The following is a 20,376-nucleotide window of genomic DNA, read 5'->3' on the forward strand; positions in this document are numbered from 1 at the left end:
AATGCAAAATTGTACACCAAAGACAAACACAAATAAACAATCAATAAGAAGACAAAGCCGCCAGCACATGCTCTCCACTCTCCCCCCACCCCGGCTACAGCAGCAGTCCCATATTGGTGGAAAGGTGCCTAATACGTGTGAATGGGAAAGCATTTATGTGTAACATCAGTGTGGGCACATCTGTGAGATTGTGCCTTGCGGGAGTATATACATGCGAATGTCAGTGCATGCCTGCAAAACTATGCATGTGTGAGAATGAGCGGCACAGTCCACAGGGGAAGAACACGCAGACGTGGAGTATGGCTGAGGAGAGAGAGGGAACACCCCTCACCAGCACCGCCTCCTGACCAGACGCCCAGTCCACAGAAGCATTAGGGGCTGCAACAAGCAAGCACACAGCCGCTAGGCAAAAAACAATAACATGACAACAAACATACAATGCTCCACCAGTTAAACAGAGACCAACATCAGCACAAAAGAAGAACCAAAAACACCAGCAACCTGCACTGCCCCCAAACAAGGGGCAGCACATAGCCACAAACACATGGGGTCACCACAGGGGGTCACCAATAGGTCATGATACACCCTGATACAACCTCCGAGTTACACATTCAATAGTGTCGCCTCTCTCCCTCTCCAACAGTACCGGCATCTGGCCTGCCGACACCATCTAGTTCAGAGACTACCATAGCGGGTTCTCCTCCACCTTCAGCCTGGCTGCAGGCCAACCAAAATCCACCCTTGCTTCACTCCCTGTCCAATGCACAAAAGGGCAGCCATAGGCACACAGCCAAGGCCGAAGGGCCTGTACTGCACTGAAATGTTCTATCGATAAGGGAATAGTGTAGATGGGCTTTAGAGTGGTTTCACAGGTCGGCGCAACATCGCGGGCCGAAGGGCCTGTACTGCGCTGTTATGTTCTATGTCAACAACTGGCAGGGACTCTCCCCTGTTAGAAACTTCCATCAGCAGGCTCTTCTTCCCCTTCATCAAACCGGTAGCAGGCTTATTCCCCCTTGCCTCAGACCAGGCTGCAAAGTTGGTGAAAGGCAGCCACCATACAGAACTCCAGGTCTGGAAACAGTGTCCAAGCCCAAACAGCAGCAGCCCAGGGAAACCCAACCTGCACCAAGCTTCATTCTGAACCTCATTGTCCAACTTCCTCATGTGACAACACAATGGAGCCCTGCCTGAATCAGCCAATAGAAATCACTCTGCTCCGTGGTGACGTCTCCGGGTTCGAGTGCGCAGGCCCGGAGCGCAGTTCCGGGAGCCCCGCCCCGCCCCCACCCATTGTTTCCCCCTCTGCATGCATCCTCGAGACAAAGTTTCTAGGCAATTGGTTGACGGCTCCTGCCAGAGCGAGAAGCTCGGTGGTTTCCCCTCCCCCCCGACTCGGGACTGCGCATGTCCAAGGGAGAGGAAAAGTTGCGCATGTGCAGGGGAGCGGCCACCCCTTGATTGTCATCCCGAGGTGTTGCCAACAGCATGAGTTGAAGGACCGGAAGGACTGTGGTCCGCCAGCCAATCAGAGCGCGGGCTTTGTGTAAATGAAGCTTCACACAGACTGAAATCTCCTCCTGTCTCCAACATCTGTGAGTAAAACACTTTCTTTTCTCCCCCTTTCCATTTCTTTTCTCATTCTCACCTTCAATTGGTGACTTGCAGCAACTGAAGGGAAAGGAAGTGAATCCAAGGAGGGTGCAGACTCTGCAAAGCTTGGCCCAGGTCTCTCTCTCTCTTAAAGACATTGACATCCTTTGCTCCCTCAGCTTGACACATTTATTTGTCTGGCTAAAAGGATAGTCTCTTTCCCAATGTTCACAATTAAAGGGCTGGTTTCCCCAGGAGATGGCTGACATTTAAGGCGACAGTAAATTAATATCAGACAGAGATATGTCTAGTGTTAATGGTACAGATTAGATATATTCTTGATGGTTCTGTAACAAAGTACATTTATTATTATTTCCAGTTGTGTAATATTGTGCTGTAGCTACGTTATATATTTCCAGTCATCTCTTCCCTCAGAGGGTTGTTAATCTCTGGATTTATCTTCCACAGGGACCAGTGGTGTCTGGGGGTCACTGAATATATTCATAGATGAGTTGGACAGATTTTTTTAAAAATAGTTGTAATTTTTTTTTTTGCCATTTTTTGACAATGAATGCAACAGAATAACAGAAAAAATTGGTGGAAAATGGGTACAGAGGGGAACAAGAGATATTGCCGCATAAATACAACAACACTTTGCTGAATTAATTCAGAACAGGATAATTTAGGGACCAGGGCTTCTAGATGAAAATGAAAAATGAAATGAAAATCGCTTATTGTCACAAGTAGGCTTCAAATGAAGTTACTGTGAAAAGCCCCTAGTCGCCACATTCCGGCGCCTGGTTCGGGAGGCTGTTATGGGAATTGAACCGTGCTGCTGGCCTGCCTTGGTCTGCTTTCAAAGCCAGCTGAACAACTAGCTAACATGTTAACATAGTGAGTGGGGAAAGAGGGTAAGATTATATAAAAAGAGAAGGATAATAATGCAGGTCGCACACCACAACAAAGTATTAAAAAATAATAACATGTTCGAATTAAAATGATAATTTTTATTGTCACAAGTAGGCTTACATTAACACTGCAATGAAGTTACAGTGAAAAGCCGCTAGTCGCCACATTCCGGTGCCTGTTCGGGTACACAGAGGGAGAATTCAGAATGTCCAATCCACCTCGCAGCACTTCTTTTGGGACTTGTGGGAGGAAACCGGAGCACCTGGACGAAACCCTTGCAGATACAGGGAGAATGTGCAGACTCCGCACAGACAGTGACCCAAGCCGGGAATTGAACCTGGGACCCTGGAGCTGTGAAGCAACAGTGCTATCGACTGTGCTACTTTTTAGCTGATTTGTTCCTCCTGGGCGTTTCATGAGTGAATTCAATTCAGTGAATAAATTGGATTGAATTCACTCATGGAAAGCCCAGGAGGAGCAAATCAGCCAGATTGGAGCCTATGTATATGCGACAGGGCTCACATACTTTACAGAGTATATCAGACTGAGAACGGAGTACAGATGTAAAAGATAATGTCGGCAGACATCATTTTCACTACCTCCGAGAGAGCCCCGGAGAGCGCGGGGTCGAGAGACCTCCTGAGGTTCAGTCCGCCATGTTGCAAAGTCGGTTCCACTCCCGCTGAAACCACATGGACTCTTTTATTTCTTGACTTTTTACAGCATAATCCGATCAAACCTGATCCCAAAGTCTTCCAGTGAGATGACTACAAATATTAACTCAAAGATTAGGAAGATGAGTGACGGGCAATCAGGATAAATGATGGATTATAGGTGAACCAGAACCTGCGGAAAAGCAGCTACTCCCACGCCCGCCTCACGTGGTCTCCCCAGACAGATTTCTGACTGATGAGGGAGTTGAGCGTTATGGGGAAGAGGCAGGAAAATGGAGAGAAAACTGAGATGGGGTGGAAAAATGTTGCCGATGCACAATGGCCAATGATCCATTGAATGGTTGAGCAGGCTCGATGGGTCGAAGTTGCTATTTCTCATCATCTCTGTGTCCAGGACAGGAAGCAGTGAGCTTGGATTTGTCAATCAACCTGAATCAGCACCTTCAGGAGAATTGGGAGGGTGAATATTAGATACAGCAGAGTGAGACTGGAGGGAGAGTGTGTGGGATGGAGATTTACAGCTTTTCACTAAATGAGAGTGGAAAGAATGTCCAGAGAAACAAGAAATGTCCGTTCTGAGTTTCTAAGGTGTACTGACAGTGATGACTTTTGTAAATTGTTTTTACAGGATATTAGAAGAGGAGTAATTACAGAGAGAAATCTCAAACGTCACGTCTCAATCTGACAGAGTCACTTCATTCCTAAAGACCTGAAGTTCATTGGCCTTTGAATCTAGAAGGAGAAATGTTTGTCTGTTCTGTCGGCTTCAAAAGATTTTAACCATCAGTGTGACTGGAAAAGCACCGAGACAAACACACCCGAGTGAGAGTGTTCCAGAGCACTGACTGTGGAAAGAGCTTTAACCAGTTACACAGCCTGAAAAAACATCGCACCATTCACAGCGGGGAGAGACCGTACACATTGTGTGCACTAGGCTTCAACTGATCGTCAAATCTGGAGAGACACGAGGAGACCCGCACCCTGGAGAAACCGTGGAAATGTGGGGACTGTGGGAAGGGATTCAGGGCTCCATCTGAGCTGGAAATTCATCGACGCAGTCACACTGGGGAGAGGCCGTTCACCTGCTCTGTGTGTGGGAAGGGATTCAGTGAGTTATCCACTCTGCAGTCGCACCAGCGAGTTCACACTGGGGAGAGGCCGTTCACCTGCTCTCAGTGTGGGAAGGGATTCAGTCAATTATCCAGCCTCTGGGCACATATGCGAGTTCACACTGGGGAGAGGCCGTTCATCTGCGCTGAGTGTGAGAAGGGATTCGTTACTTTATCCAGCCTGCGGAGACACCAGCGAGTTCACACTGGGGAGAAGCCGTTCACCTGCTCTGTGTGTGGGAATGGATTCACTCAGTTATCCGACCTGCAAACACACCAGCGAGTTCACACTGGGGAGAGGCCCTTCACCTGCTCTCAGTGTGAGAAGGGATTCACTCGGTTGTCCCGCCTGCGGACACACCAGCGAGTTCACACTGGGGAGAGACCGTTCACCTGCTCTCAGTGTGGGAAGGGGTTCACTGTCTTATCCAGTCTGAAGTCACACCAACGAGTTCACACTGGGGAGAGGCCGTTCAGCTGCTCTCAATGTGGGAAGGGATTCACTCAGTTATCCCATCTGCGGAAACATGAGCGAATTCACACTGGGGAGAGGCCGTTCACCTGCTCTCAGTGTGGGAAGGGATTCATTCAGTTATCCCACCTGCAGACACACCAGCGAGTTCACACTGGGGAGAGGCCATTCACCTGCTCTCAGTGTGGGGAGGCATTCACTCGGTTATCCTATCTGCGGACGCACCAGCGATTTCACGCTGGAGAGAGGCCGTTCACCTGCTCTTAGTGTGGGAAGGGATTATGTTATCCAAACACCCTGTGGGAACAACAGTGAGTTCACACCTGGGAGAGGCCATTCACCTGCTCTGAGCAAGGAAGACATTCAATCATCTGTTCCACCTACGGAGACGGCGGCGAGTTCATACTGGGGAGAGACCACTCATCTGCTTTGCAATGCGGGGAGGAATTTTGTGATTCATCACACCTGCTGAGACTCCACCAAGTTCACAAGTGATTACAGTGTTGGATTCTGCTGTTATTGTTTCTGTTCTCAATTACTTCCAGAACTGCATTTTGTACATTCTGACAGTTAGGTAATGGTGAAGGTCGGAAGGTTTCTTTCTGCTGGACTGGCCGGTCTCACGACTTTGCCTCCTGTGGGCTGACGATCTTTGAGCCTTCTTGCGAATAACTGGTTCCAGGTTTCATGAGGATCACAGAGAGAAAGAGAGTTTGGACATTGGAAGATATTTAGTTCCCGTTTCTATTTGGAACTCCCCAAAGCATGCCACATTGCCATGAAGATGGGCTGTGGTGGTTCCATTATTGTTTTGTTTAATTTATTTGAGTGTTTTTCATGGAAGGAAACTGCCAAGGTATGAGGGGCAAGTTGTCTGTGGTAGACTGGGATATTACGATAAAAGATATGATGATAGGCAATTGCTACCATTTAAGGAATTATTACATAGTCCATGAAATATAGACTCCTTTCAGAAACAAAAATTCAACAGGAAAAGTGATGCAACCGTGGCTAACAAGAAAAGTTAAAGATTCCATTAGATCAAAGGAAGGGGCTCATAAAGTGGCCAAAATAGTAGTGAGCCTGAGGATTGGGAACTAGTTTTAGAATTCAGCAAAGGAGGACCAAGAAACTGCTGAAGAGAAAATAGAATATGAGAGCAAACTGGTGAGAAACATAAAAACCGACTGGAAAAGCTCCTATAGGAATGTGAAAAGGAAAAGATTAGCAAAGACCAATGTGGGTCCATTCCAGGCAGAGACAGGAGAGTTTATAATGGGGAATAAGGAAATGGCAGAGAAACTAAACAATGTGTGACTGTCTTCACGAAATAAGATACAGAAATTGTCTCCAAAACACTAGAGAACCAAGGGACCAGTGAGCACGAGGAACTGAAAGAGATTAGTATTAGTGAAAAAGCAGTACTGGAGAAATTAATGTGGTTGAAAGTTAATAAATCCCCAAAAGCTGATGCTCTCCATCCCAGAGTGTTGAAAGAGGCGGCTGTAGAGATAGTGGATACATTGGTCGTCATCTTTCAAAATTCTATAGATTCTGGAATGGTTCCTGCAGATTGGAAGGTGGTAAATGTAACCCCAATATTTAAGGAGAGAGAGAGAGAGAGAAAACCGAACCACAAACCCATTAGCCTGACATCAGTAGGAGGGAAAATGCTACAATCTATTATAAAGGATGTGATAACATACGAATTAGGAGCAGGAGTAGGCCACTCGGCCCCTCGAGCCTGCTCCACCATTCAATAAGTTCACAGCTGATCTGATTGTAACCTCAACTCTACACAGGCCTCTTAGAAAATAAATCTGGGGAGATAGTTATGGGGAACAAGAAAATGGCAGAGAAGTTAAACAGATATTTTGCATCAGTGGAAGTGACTTCAAACATCCCATTAATGCTAAAGAATATAGGTGAGGAATTAAATACCATCACCAGAAAGTAGTATTAGATAGATTAATGGGGCTAAAGGCAGACAAGTCCCCTGGCCCTGATGTCTTGCATCCTAGGATCCTAAAAGAATTGGCTACAGAGATACTGGATGCATTGAGTGTAATTTTCTAAAAATCTGTGGATTCTGGAGAAGTACCAGAGGACTGGAAAACTGCCAATGTGACACCTCTATTCAAATAGGGAGGGGGTGAAAAGTGGGAACTACATAGCTGACATAACTATTGATGAAAAAATGTTGGAATCAATTATTAAGGAAGTAATAGCAGCACATTTGGAATATCATAATCTAATCAAGCAGAGTCAGCATGGCTTCATGAAAGGGAAACCGTGTCTGACTAATTTATCTCAATCATAGTGGATAGAGGAGGACCAGGAGATGTGTTGCATTTGGACTTCCAGAAGGCGTTCAACAAGGTACCTCGTGAAAGGTTAAATCATCAGTCAACAGCCCATGGTGTTGGAGGTAGGAGGTTAGCACGGATAGAGAATTGGCTAATGTGCAGGAAACAGTGAGTGGGGATAAGGGGCTCTTTTTCAGATTGGTGACCTGTAACCAGTGAGTTTCCACAGGGATCAGTTTATCTTTATCGGCCTTTTCTTTCAACCTTATACATCCTTAACTTCCTCTGTTAGCCATGGTTGATTGACTATTTAAGGTTTCTTGTGCCTTGAAGGAATGTAAACTGTGCAATAATTGTTTAAAGTCTATCCATTGCCTGTGTACCATCACACCTTTTTAAAAAAAAATAAAAAATTTGGAGTACCCAATTCACTTTTACCAATTAAGGGGCAATTTAGTGTGGCCAATCCACCTAGCTTGCACATCTTTTGGGTTGTGGGGTCGAAACCCACGCAAACACGGGGAGAATGCGCAAACTCCACACGGACAGTGACCCAGAGCCGGCATCGAACCTGGGACCTCGGCGCAGTGAGGCTGCAGGGATAACCCACTGCGCCAGTCACACCTTTCAATGCAATTTCCCCAATGCACCTCAACCTTAGGGGCAGCACGGTAGCATATGTGGTTAGCACTGTGGCTTCACATCGCCAGGGTCCCAGGTTCGATTCCCCGCTGGGTCACTGTCTGTGTGGAGTCTGCCCGTTCTCCCCGTGTCTGCGTGGGTTTCCTCCGGGTGCTCCGGTTTCCTCCCACAAGTCCCGAAAGACGTGCAGGTCAGGTGGATTGGCCATGTTAAATTGCCTTTAGTGACCAAAAAAGTTTAGGAGGGGTTATTGGGTTACGGGGATAGGGTGGAAGTGAGGGCTTAAGTGGGTCGGTGCAGACCCGATGGGATAAATGGCCTCCTTCTGCACTGTATGTTCTGTGTTCTATGTTCAGCCAATTTGTCCCTCACACCTTCATAATTTCCGTCGTTCAAATTTTAACACCCTGGCTTCAGATTGAAATACCTCACATTCAAACTTAATGTAAAATTCTGTCATATTGTGGCCACTCATCCCTGAAGGTCCTTTCACAGCACGATTATTAATTGGCCCATCATCATTCCATAATATTATATCAAAAACAGCCTCTTCTCTAGTTTGTTCCTGAACTTACCGCTGTCGAAAACCCTCCCTAACACACTCCAGAAGCTTGTTCTCCACTCAATGCTCATTAGGTTTATCCAGTCTCTGTGCAGATTGAAGTCACCCATGACTGTTTGACTCCTGCTACAAGCTTCTCTAATCTCCTGATTAATACCATGCCCCACACTACCACTACTGTTTGGTGGTCTATAAACAACTCTTACCAATGTTTGTTGTCCTATGCTGTTCCTTAGCTCCACCCAAACTGATTCTACATTTTGTATTCCTGATCTGAGATCTGCCATTACTGATGCCATCCCTTATTATCAGTGCAACACCACCTCCTTTTCCTGTCTGCCTGCATCGTCAGCAAACTTAGTGACCATACCTTTGATCCCATCATTCAAGTCATTGGATAGTCAGAGGCTTTTTCCCAGGGTAGAGGGGCCAATTAATAGGGGGCATAGATTTAAGGTGCGAGGGGCAAGGTTCAGAGGAGATGTACGAGGCAGGTTTTTTTACACAGAGGGTAGTGGGTGCCTGGAACTCACTGCCGGAGGAGGTGGTGGAAGCAGGGACGATAGTGACGCTTAAGGGGCATCTTGACAAATACATGAATAAGATGGGAATAGAGGGATACGGACCCCGGAAGTGTAGAAGATTTTAGTTTAGAAGGGCAGCATGGTCGGCACGGGCTTGGAGGGCTGAAGGGCCTGTTCCTGTGCTGTACTTTTCTTTGTTCTTTTGATATAAGTTCTAAATAGTTGAGACCCCAGCACTGATCCCTGTGACACACCACGCATTACATCTTGCCAACCAGAAAATAGCCTATTTATGCCTACTCTCGGTTTTCTGTTAGCTCGCCAATCGTTCACTGTGAAAGACAGTTCTGGGGATAAAGGCTGCCAGACTGGGAAAGGAAAAGAATGGAAGTAAACGCTTGGGAATGAATAATCACTTTGGACTGGTTCTGAGACAATTATGATGTCACAGTGATAGAGAGATGCGGGAAGGTTCTAGTGGACTGACTGGGCAATGGGCCACCAACCAATCAGGGCGAGGGTGACCGGGGCATTTGGTGGCACGGCCCTGGGTTCAGTCCCTCGGTTTCCAAACCGGGGAGTCACAGGAACAGAGTACAGTGGAGCCAAAGAGAAACCATTTGGGTCCAGAACATTGTGAACATCCTTTTACTCTGGTTGTCTTTGATCCTCAAGTCATTTTCCGTTAGTTTTTTTAGACCATGCTCTGTTTCGTCAATTGAATAAAAATAAAATAAATAAATAATCTTTATTGTCACAAGTAGGCTTACATTAATAATGGAATGAAGTTACTGTGAAAAGCCCCTAGTCGCTACATTCCGGTTCGGGTACACTGAGGGAGAATTCGGAATTCTCAGCTGGTACGGGAATTGGACCCGCGCTGCTGGCCTGGTTCTGCATCACAAACCAGCAGTCTAGCCCACTGAGCTAAACCAGCCCCCGTTTTTATCAATCAAATATTTGAATTTGCTGGATTTTTCCTGGTCAAATTAATTCACTTTCGGGAAAGTGGGTGAGAGGGGTTGGCAGGCTCTTGAACAGAAAGTGAGTCGCTCTAAGGTATCCGGCAAAGGAGCCAGAGGGAGAGATTTTCTTTTCTTTTTCTTTTGACACACGCGGTTTGAAAATAGAGTTCAGGGAGTCGACGGTCATTGACTAATTTATCAAGGTTCTTTGAGGAAGTAACCAGGCATGGCAATAAAGGGTAACTTGAAAAGGTTGGCCGGAATTTTCCCACCGGCAGTGCACCCCCTTCCTTGGGTTTTCCCGCGGGGTGGCTTCAATGCAAATCCCCATTGACACGGGGAACTCCCTTACCCATCCCCTCACTCTCTCGGCTGTGGCTGCCCAGTGGTCGTATTACAAGTTTGGGAGGGCCAGGCCTCCCATATTTCTTCTCTGCAGTCTTGTCTTAAGAATTCTTGGATTCGTCCCCCCTCATACTCGGGGAGGCAGCGGCATGGTGCTATTGTTACAGGACTAATAATCCAGAGTAACTGGGGACCCGGTTTGAATCTCACCAGGGCAGATGGTGGAATTTGAATTTGAATTCAATAAAAATCTGGAATTAAAGGGTGAACAAAGAACAAAGAAAAGTACAGCACAGGAACTGGCCCTTCGGCCCTCCAAGCCGGTGCCGACCATGCTGCCCGACTAAACTACAATCTTCTACACTTCCTGGGTCCGTATCTCTCTATTCCCATCCTATTCTTGTATTTGTCAAGCTGCCCCTTAAATGTCGCTATCGCCCCTGCTTCCACCACCTCTTCCGGTAGCGAGATCCAGGCACCCACTACCCTCATTGTAAAACACTTGCCTTGTACATCTCCTCTAAACCTTGCCCCTCACACCTTAAACCTATGTCCCTTAGTAATTGACCCCTCTACCCTGGGGAAAAGCCTCTGACTATCCACTCTGTCTATGCCCCTCATAATTTTGTAGACCTCTATCAGGTCGCCCCTCAACCTCCGTTGTTCCAGTGAGAACAAACCAAGTTTATTCAACCGCTCCTCATAGCTAATGCCCTCCATACCAGGCAACATTCTGGTAAATCTCTTCTGCACCCTCTCTAAAGGCTCCACATCCTTCTGGTAGTGTGGCGACCAGAATTGAACACTATACTCCAAGTGTGGCCTAACTAAGGTTCTATACAGCTGCAACATGACTTACCAATTCTTATACTCAATGCACTGGCCAATGAAGGAAAGCATGCCGTATGCCTTCTTGACTCCCTTCTCCACCTGTGTTGCCCCTTTCAGTGACCTGTGGACCTGTACACCTAGATCTCTCTGACTTTCAATACTCTTGCGGGTTCTACCATTCACTGTATATTCCCTACCTGCATTAGACCTTCCAAAATGCATTACCTCACATTTGTCCGGATTAAACCCCATCTGCCATCTCTCCGCCCAAGTCTCCAAACGATCTAAATCCTGCTGTATGAAACCGATTGTCGATTGTTGTTAAAACCCATCTAGTTTACTAATGTCCTTTAGGGAAGGAAATCTGTCATCCTTACCTGGTCTGGCCTACATGTGACTCCAGACTCACATCAACGTGGTTGCCTCTTCAATGCCTCAGGAATGGGCAATAAATGCAGGCCCAGCCAGCGACACCTACATCCCATGAACAAACAAAATAAATACAAATGTCATAATCATTTTATCTATTCTTTGGAAAAAGGCCTTGGGGATGAAGATCAGTATCCAGGAAGAGGAACCTTGCCATCTTGATCGTCTACACCCTTCCCGCCAGGGGATGCAAGAGTCCATCCCATCTCTGTAGGTCCTTTTCAACTTCCTCCACCAGACAGGTCAGATTCCATTTGTGGATCCGTGTCCAGTCCCGGGCTATCTGGATCCCCAGGTAGCGAAATTTGTTTTGGGCTACTTGGAATGGTAGACCTTCCAGCTCCGTCCCTCCCCCCGTTTGGGTTCACCAGGAGTACCTCACTTTTGCCCAGGTTGGGTTTGTGGCCCGAGAAGGCCCCAATCTCTTCCAGGAGCTTCAGGATTTCTTTCGAGCCATTCTGCAGGTCCGAGATGTAGAGGAGCTGGACATCCGCATGGAGTGAGACCGTGCTCTCTGCCTCCTCTTCGCTTACATTTCCAGCCTCCTGCGACTCCCAGGGCGATCGCCCGCTGCCTCTGTGGAACTGGAAGTATTCAGAGCTGGTGGTGTTGGTCTGAACTCTCGGCCTCGGCAGCGTTGTACAGGAGTTTCACCCATGAGGCGAAGCCTGTCCCCAGCCCAAATCGCTCCAGTTCCTCGATGAGATGCTTATGTTCAACTCTGTCGAAGGCCTTTTCTGCGTCCAGGGAGATGATCATCTCTGGTGTTCTCTCCCCAGATGAGGTCAGTATCACAGCCGTTTGATGTTCGCAGTTAGCTTCCTACCCTTGACAAAGCCAATCTGGTCCTCTGTGACCACCTCTGGTACGCAGTTCTCCAATCTCTTGGCCAGGAATTTTGCATCTACGAGAAGCAGCGGTATGGGTCTCTATTATCGCATTCCATTGGGTCTTTGTCTTTTTGGGGTATCCGTGATATGGTGGCCCGTGTTAGCGCTAGCAAGCCTGCAAACATCTCCCCTAGGTGCGGGGCAAGAGTTGATGAAAATTATTTGTAGAAGTCTGCCGGGAACCCATCTGGTCCTGGTGCCTTCCTCACCTGCATGAAGTTTATACTTTCCATGACCTCTCCCAGTCCATCTCCCTCCATCTCTGGTCCCACACGACTTGCATGTCCAGTCCATCAAGGAACCATTTCATCTCCGAGTCCCCGTTGGGCGATCTCCCTTGTGGCTGCCTGCTTTCTCAACTGGTGAGGCAGCAGGCGGCTTGCCTTCTCTCCGTGTTCATAAAAGGTTCCCCGTGTCTGGCGGAGTTGGTGCACTGCCTTCCTGTTGTATAGCAGGTTAAAGTTCATTTGTATCTTTTTCCTCTCCGCCAGAAGCTCTACAGTCGAGGCCTCGGAGTATCTTCTGTTGACCTCCAGAATGGAGTTGATCAGTTGTTGCCTAGCCGCCCTCTCTTCCCTGTCTCTATGTGCCTTATAGGCTATAATCTCTCCCCTAATCACTGCCTTCGGTGCCTCCCAGAACGTGGAACATGAGACTTCCCCGTTCTGGTTGTTAGTGATGTACTTGCCGATGGCCGGTGATGTTTTCTGGCAGAAGACCTTGTCGGCCAAGAGGGTCGTGTCCAACCTCCATGTGGGGCATTGGGCTTGGCCCGTCTCCCACCTCACATCCATGTAATGTGGAGCGTGGTTGAAGATGACTATCGCGGAGTATTCCGCTTCTACAATTCCTGGAAGCACCGATTTCCCCATTACAAAGAAGTCAATGCAAGTGTAGACCTTGTGTATTGGTGAGAGAACGAGAATTCCTTCTCACCTGTATACAAGAACTGTCATGGGTCCATGTCCCCCATCTGCTCCATGAACATTCCCAGTTCCCTAGCCTTGTTTGTCTTTTTCCCCATTTGATCGGTCCGTCAATGGGTCTTGTACTCGAGTGTTTTTCAAACATTTTCCCCTGGGACCTATTTTTACCAACCGGCAGAACTTCGTGACCCATGCCTGCTGACGTTAGCAACCCGCACCGGCCGACCTTCGCGACACACTATTATTACTTACCTTCAATGTGACAGGTGAGCCTCCTTTGTCCTCACAATCTCACCTGCTTCGCCATTCAATGCTACATTTCTGCTGAGGACTTCAGCTGACGATTTAAGTTTTCAGTGCATCCTTTCAGAAAATCAAGAGGTTTATCCTCGAACTTGCCATGCTTAGTCTTCAAATGCCTTTGAAGATTTGCTGGTTTTAAACTCACATTTGCCAGTACTTCCCTGTATATAACACACATGGGCTTTGCATCCTGATTTGCATTGGCACAATAAAAGCCATATCTCAAGAAATCATCTTTATACTGCTTTGTCCCTGATTTCAGTTTCTTTTTACTGAGTTGTGTTGCTCTTTTTAGCCTTTGTTTATTAGCTCTGATTATGTCACCTTTGCTCACGAGTCGCCAGGTATCTTTCTGATACCGCCACGTGGTTCAAGCTCGAGTTATGATCAATAAGTCAGCACACCGCTTCGTAAGATTGAAATCAACGGTCATTTATTATGTACCGCAATCAATACTTACACAATAATCCTACTATCTATATCAAAACCTACCACTACTGGCCAATACTTAACTTTAGGAGATGGCCCACCAGATCAGGGAAACAAATGGTTTATCGAATTGGATCTGGCCTGCGGGATTCAAAAGGCTGATACGGGTCGATGGCTAGGAGTCTCTATCGGGTGGCGATCGCTGGAGTCAGACTTATGGTTCTTTGTTGAAGGTTCTTGCGAAGGTTGCGAGCAGGTGAAGAAGGGAGAGAGAGAGAGATCTGAACTTGGCCCCTCACTTTATAGGGCCAAGGGGCTTCCCGCCTCTCGGGGCGGCCCTTGACCCTGAGTCCCAAGTGATTGGACTTGTTCCCAATCACTGGGTTCGATATGCTCCAATAATGGGGCGATTCCTCGATCGGGGGGTGGTCGTTCACCTGTCTTTGTTTCGGCCACTGCAGGCGCCGACAGGTCTGGCCCGGCATTCAATTGCTAATATGTTGCAATTGTTCCCGGGGATAGCAGATTAAACTGCAGATGTCTGGGTTGATGTGCTGCTAATAGTCTTGAGTTTCGATCTGGGCCGATTTCCCCAGAGCCGAATACGCTATTCTGTCTGCAGCTTTCTGTTTGTGTCCTGTTGGCTGCTTTTCCCATCAGCCTTTTCGGTTAGCCATTTTAAATCAGGTTTTGGCCAAATTACTAGGGAATCAGCCATTTTAGGTGGCTACAGTTGTTCATCAGAGGCCCTGGGGCTCTGTATACAGTTCACAGCAGCACTGCTTTGTCCTACCGTGGGCTCTACTGAGAGGCTCTCCCCAGCAGATTCAGTTGTGCGATCCTGACCTGTTTGTGTCTCTGGCCCTCTCTTCCTTATTACAAAATAATCCATCTTCAGTTCTTCACACAGTCCTGTTGCTTGCGTGCTGGCAGCTACAAAATGGAGGATTCTCTGCTCCGTGATTTTGCGCCCAAAGCACGGAACTAAAGGGTGCAAGGAGTCAGCGTGCACCATTGTTCATATTTAAAGGCTGGTCGCGGTCGGCATTCTTTTTTTTTTCACTTTGAAACTTTATTTTCAACACCTGGGGCGAAATTCTCCCGAAACGGCGCGATGTCCGCCGACTGGCGCCCAAAACGGCGCCAATCAGACGGGCATCACGCCGCCCCAAAGGTGCGGAATGCTCCGCATCTTTGGGGGCCGAGCCCCAACATTGAGGGGCTAGGCCGCGCCGGAGGAATTTCCGCCCCGCCAGCTGGCGGAAACGGCCTTTGTTGCCCCGCCAGCTGGCGCGGAAATGACATGTCGGGGCGGCGCATGCACGGGAGCGTCAGCGGCCGCTGAAAGTTTCCCGCGCATGCGCAGTGGAGGGTGTCTCTCCCACCTCCGCCATGGTGGAGACCGTGGCGGAGGCGGAAGGGAAAGAGTGCCCCCACGGCACAGGCCCGCCCGCGGATCGGTGGGCCCCGATCGCGGGCCAGGCCACCGTGGGGGCACCCCCCGGGGTCAGATCGCCCCGCGCCCCCCCCAGGACCCCAGAGCCCGCCCACGCCGCCTTGTCCCGCCGTTCAAAAGGTGGTTTAATCCACGCCAGCGGGACAGGCAATCTATCGGCGGGACTTCGGCCCATCTGGGCCGGAGAATCCAGCGGGGGGGCCCGCCAACCGGCACGGCCCGATTCCCGCCCCCGCCGAATATCCGGTACCGGAGACTTCGGCAACCGGCGTGGGCGGGATTCACGGCAGCCCCCGGCGATTCTCCAACCCGGCGGGGGGTCGGAGAATGACGCCCTAGGTCTTTCCAAGTTTATGACATTTTATTAGTAAAAATTAAACAATTTCAGTTGAACATGACATTGACGTACAAAGTTTGGTTTAAATAAATACCCATTTCTTTACAAATTTAAACAAGTACAGAAAAAAGTACAATCTTGTTTTTACGTTACAGACTATGACTTTATACTGGATGAAGTAATTTGTCAAACACACACAATGTCACAATATTTCTCACTGTTTCCACTGCATTGCACTATCCAAACATCCAAGTCATCTCCTTCTCCATTCTCACCAACAGCACTTAATTCCGAGTTTCCAGTGAGTGGCGACACAAAGTGATGACTGTAGGTTTCTTCCAGTGTTAGGGCGGGAAGGCGGCGCAGTGGTTAGCACTGCTGCCTCACAGCGCTAAGGACTCGGGTTTGATCCCGGACCCAGGTCACTGTCCGTATGGAGTTTGCACATTCTCCCCATTTCTGCGTGGGTGCCCCCACAACCCAAAAAGATGTGCAGGGTAGGTGAATTGGCCACGCACAATTGCCCCTTATTTGGATAAAATTATTGGATACTCTAAATTTATTTGAAAACATTATTTTTTAAAAAGGTTTCTTCCAGTGTTGACATGTGTCAGCCGTATTGACTGGCCTTGTCTGATCGGTATTCCTCGCCGACAAACCTGGCCTGGCTTCCCTCTCACCATCCAATAGCTTCATCCACCCCGGTCACAGACTGCTGACCACTTCCCGATCGGTACGTCATGTCGTGGGAGTGCAAGCGGACGTTGTGCCGGCCGTTGAACAGCTTGACAACGGAGCCGCAGGTCACTTACTGCCGATCGACGGAGGGGGACGAGCCGAGCAGTGTGCAGAGGATGAGTACCAGAGCGTAGCTCCAAGCTGGGGCCACCACCGTGAGCATCGCGTGCCCACGTGGATGCCTGTCAGTCCCAGTCCCCACAACCCTGCGCGCGCGCGCGGTGACCAGCGCACAGCGCAGCCTCATGCCATCCACCCCTTCAAACGTCGCAATCAATCAGGGATTGCCCGCGGCCTGAAGTCTTCACAACCGCTCGCCACCATTGGGGACTTTGTCCCATGATCAGGAACGCCACAACCCATCGCTCCGCAGCCCTTCCGTTCCCGCCTGCGACCCACCAGCGGGCCGCGACCCTGAGTTTGAAAAACCCTGCTGTACGCAGTTAAAGTCCTCCACATGATCAGTCGTGTGTGTCGATGTCGGGGATTTCTGCCATGGTTTTCTTTATGAAATCAGTGCTGTCTCAGTTGGGCACGTACAAGTTTCCCAAGACGGTGTCCCAACCAGGACACTGCTGACCATGACGTACCATCCCCCTTGGTCTATAACTGTCTTTGGCACCGTAAACACCATCCTCTTCCTTACCAAAATAGCTACCCACCTAGCCCTTGTCCCATAGCAGGAATGGCAGGTCTGTCCCATCCAGCCCTTTCTTACCCGCAGTTGGTCCTTCTCCCTCGGGTGCTTTGCTTGGAGGAAGACTATGTCGGCTTTCAAACCTCTCAGATGGCGAAGATTCTGGATCCTTTCACTGGGCCGTTGAGTCTCCTAATGTTCTATGTGATAATCCTGGTAGGGTTTCCCTTTGTTCAGGGACTCTCCAAAGAGGCTGCTTATGGCGCCATCTTGTTCCTTCAACTCAAACCTTACCTGCTGAAGCCAATTTAGAGCCCTTCTCTTCCTTCTTGTGGTAAACCACTGTTACACCTTTATTAGGTGATGTAAGGTAGGACCTGTACTACAGGTTCGCCGGTAGTCCCTGCCTGCTGGCTCCGCCCAGTAGGCGGAGTATAAATATGCGTGTCCTCCATTCAGCAGCCATTTCGCCAGCTGCTGTGGGAGGCCACACATCTTAGAGCAATAAAGCCTCAGTTGCATCCAACTCGAGTCTTTGTTGAATTGATCGTGCATCACTTCTCATTGTGTTCACCTCGTGGCTCCCCTTCCCCCTTTGTTCCCTTTTTACCTCCCCCTCCCCTACCTGTGTCCTCCCTTCCCTATTTCCCCCCTTACATTCCCCTTCCCTGGCCCTGTGGTTTCCCCCTCCACCCTTAACATCTCCGCCGGGAGGTGCATCGTGGCTCCCCTTGCTTTCATGCTTCCTAGCGCTAGCTTTCCCCGCTAGTGTGGTACCCACCCCTACCCTGCCGGGGTTGTTCTTACCCCTTTCCTATGCCCGCTGAATAGCTGCTCCTTCTTCTCCTCTTCACCCTCTCATGTGCTCCACTGCCCTCGTCTTTTCCTGTGAACTGGTGCTTTTGAACAAAGCGAGGCAGTAACTGTCCCACGCAAACATTGTTCAAGTCCACCACTTTTCTTTCTCCTTTCTTTCTCTGTCTTTTCCTTAACATTGCCTTGGGTAGCACAGTAGTTAGCACGGGCAGCACAGTGGTTAGCACTGTTGCTTCACAGCGCCAGGGTCCCAGGTTCGATTCCCGGCTTGTGTCACTGTCTGTGCGGAGTCTGCACATCCTCCCCGTGTGTGCGTGGGTTTCCTCCGGGTGCTCCGGTTTCCTCCCACAGTTCAAAGATGTGCAGGTTAGGTGGATTGGCCATGATAAATTGCCCCTTAGTGTTCAAAAAGGTTAGGTGGGGTTATTGGATTGTGGGGATAGGTTGTGGAGGGTTGTTCTTTGTGGTGCGGACTCGATGGGCCAATGGCCTCCTTCTGCACTGTTAATTCTATGTCTCTGTCTGCCGCTTGTCCAGGCCATTCGTCTGCACAAACTCGTCCTCTCTGCCGGGGTGTTAAAATGATGTTCCTTGTTTTGGAATGTAGCCCAGAGCCTGGCTGAGAATAGCATCCCAAATTTAACTCCACTTTTGTACAGGACAGATTTCGCCTGGTTGAACTCGGCCCTGCGCTTTGCCAGGTCTGCCCCAATGCCCTGGAACACTCGTATCCTGTGTCCTTCCCAGCTACTCGCCTTTGTCTGCCTTGCCCACTGCAGGACATACTCCCGATCCTGGTAGCTGTGTAGTTTGCCAATTGTGGCCCTTGGCTGCTCCCTGGCCTTCAGTAGGAGTAACCGGTGTGCTCTGATGATCTCCAGCAGCTTGGGGAAGCGGCCCGTCCCGGCTAAGTTGCCCAGCATCTGGACCACAGAGACTGTCGGGTCCCTGCCCTCGATTCCCTCCGGCAGGCCCACGATTCGGATGTTTTGACGCCAAAAAACGATTCTCCTGGTCCTCGACCTTCCCCTTCGGGCTCCCTTGGATCGTCACCAACAATCCTGTCACTCTGGTCCGTCGACGCCTTTTCAAGTTCTTGGATGTCTTCCCCTGACCTTCCAGTTTCTTCCCCATTCCATCTGTCACCGCCTGCATGGCGACCATCGTCTCCGTCACTGCCACCTTGACCTCTACTTTAATCACCTCTCTCATCGCCGTCAATTCCTGCGTCAGGAATATCTTCCATTCAGCTCCAGGTGGGGATGGAGGCGGTGGTCGGTCTCCCTCTCTCAGGGGTGGCCGGGGACACCTGGCCTCGTGGGTTCGCCAAATCGCTCGCTCTTTCTGATCTTTTCCTCCGCTTCGATCTTCGAAGCATCCTCTTGAGCTCCCATTTGCTGGCATACTGCACCCTTCCTCTTCCGTTCTTGTTTGTGAGTAAAATGAGTCCAGATTTTGGGGCTAAATTCGTCCAAAGGTGCCGATTTTATTATTTTCTGGAGGCGAGCTACCTGATGTGCGACTGCTTCAGCAAATCCCCATCATCAGAAGTCTCCGATCTGTGAAATCTGTACCTCCCCTTCATTGCCTGCTTTCCCACCGATTTTAGTATCATGCACACATTTTGCTATGTTATACTCTGCCCCTGCTCACAGGTCATTTATGTAGAACATAGAACATGCAGTGCAGGAGGCCATTCGGCCCATCAAGTCTGAACCAACCCACTTAAGCCCTCACTTCCATCCTATCCCCGTAACCCAATAACCCCTCCTAACCTTTTTTGGTCACTAAGGGCAATTTATCATGGCCAATCCACCTACCCTGCACGTCTTTGGACTCTGGGAGGAAACCGGAGCACCCGGAGGAAACCCATGCAGACACGGGGAGAACGTATAGACTCCGCACAGACAGTGACCCAGCGGGGAATCGAACCTGGGACCCTGGCGCTGTGAAGCCACAGTGCTATCCACTATATAAATTGTAAACAGTTGAGGTTCGAGGACTGACCCCTGCGGCACCACACGAGTTACAATTCACCAGCCAGAGAATGAAAATGAAATGAAGGGACCATTTATCCCGATTCTCTGCTTTCTGTCAGTCAGCTAATCCTCAATCCAATCTCGTACTCTCCCCCCCACTCCCCTGCGATCTCACCTTCTGGATCAGTCTTTTATGCGGCATCTTGTCAAATGTATTCTGGAAGTCTAGATATCATAGATTATCATAGAATTTACAGTGCAGAAGGAGGCCATTCGGCCCATCGAGTCTGCACCGGCTCTTGGAAAGAGCACCCTACCCAAGGTCAACACCTCCACCGTATCCCCATAACCCAGTAACCCCACCCAACACTAAGGGCAATTTTAGACACTAAGGGCAATTTATCATGACCAATCCACCGAACCTGCACATCTTTGGACTGTGGGAGGAAACCGGAGCACCCGGAGGAAACCCGCGCACACACGGGGAGGATGTGCAGACTCAGC

At 49.2% G+C, this 20,376-nt stretch overlaps 1 protein-coding gene across 1 annotated transcript; it reads left to right on the forward strand.

Annotated features, from left to right (window-relative positions):
* Positions 1 to 1,298: 1,298 nt before the first annotated feature.
* Positions 1,299 to 9,596, forward strand: LOC140422540 (uncharacterized). The gene is made up of 2 exons (XM_072507566.1): positions 1,299 to 1,595; positions 3,805 to 9,596. Exon 2 carries the CDS (start codon positions 4,395 to 4,397, stop codon positions 5,022 to 5,024), a length of 630 nt encoding a protein of 209 aa, XP_072363667.1. The 5' UTR covers positions 1,299 to 1,595; positions 3,805 to 4,394; the 3' UTR covers positions 5,025 to 9,596.
* The last annotated feature ends 10,780 nt before the right edge of the window (positions 9,597 to 20,376 follow it).

This window comes from Scyliorhinus torazame, chromosome 5, assembly GCF_047496885.1.
Source record: "Scyliorhinus torazame isolate Kashiwa2021f chromosome 5, sScyTor2.1, whole genome shotgun sequence".
Taxonomy (NCBI): domain Eukaryota; kingdom Metazoa; phylum Chordata; class Chondrichthyes; order Carcharhiniformes; family Scyliorhinidae; genus Scyliorhinus; species Scyliorhinus torazame.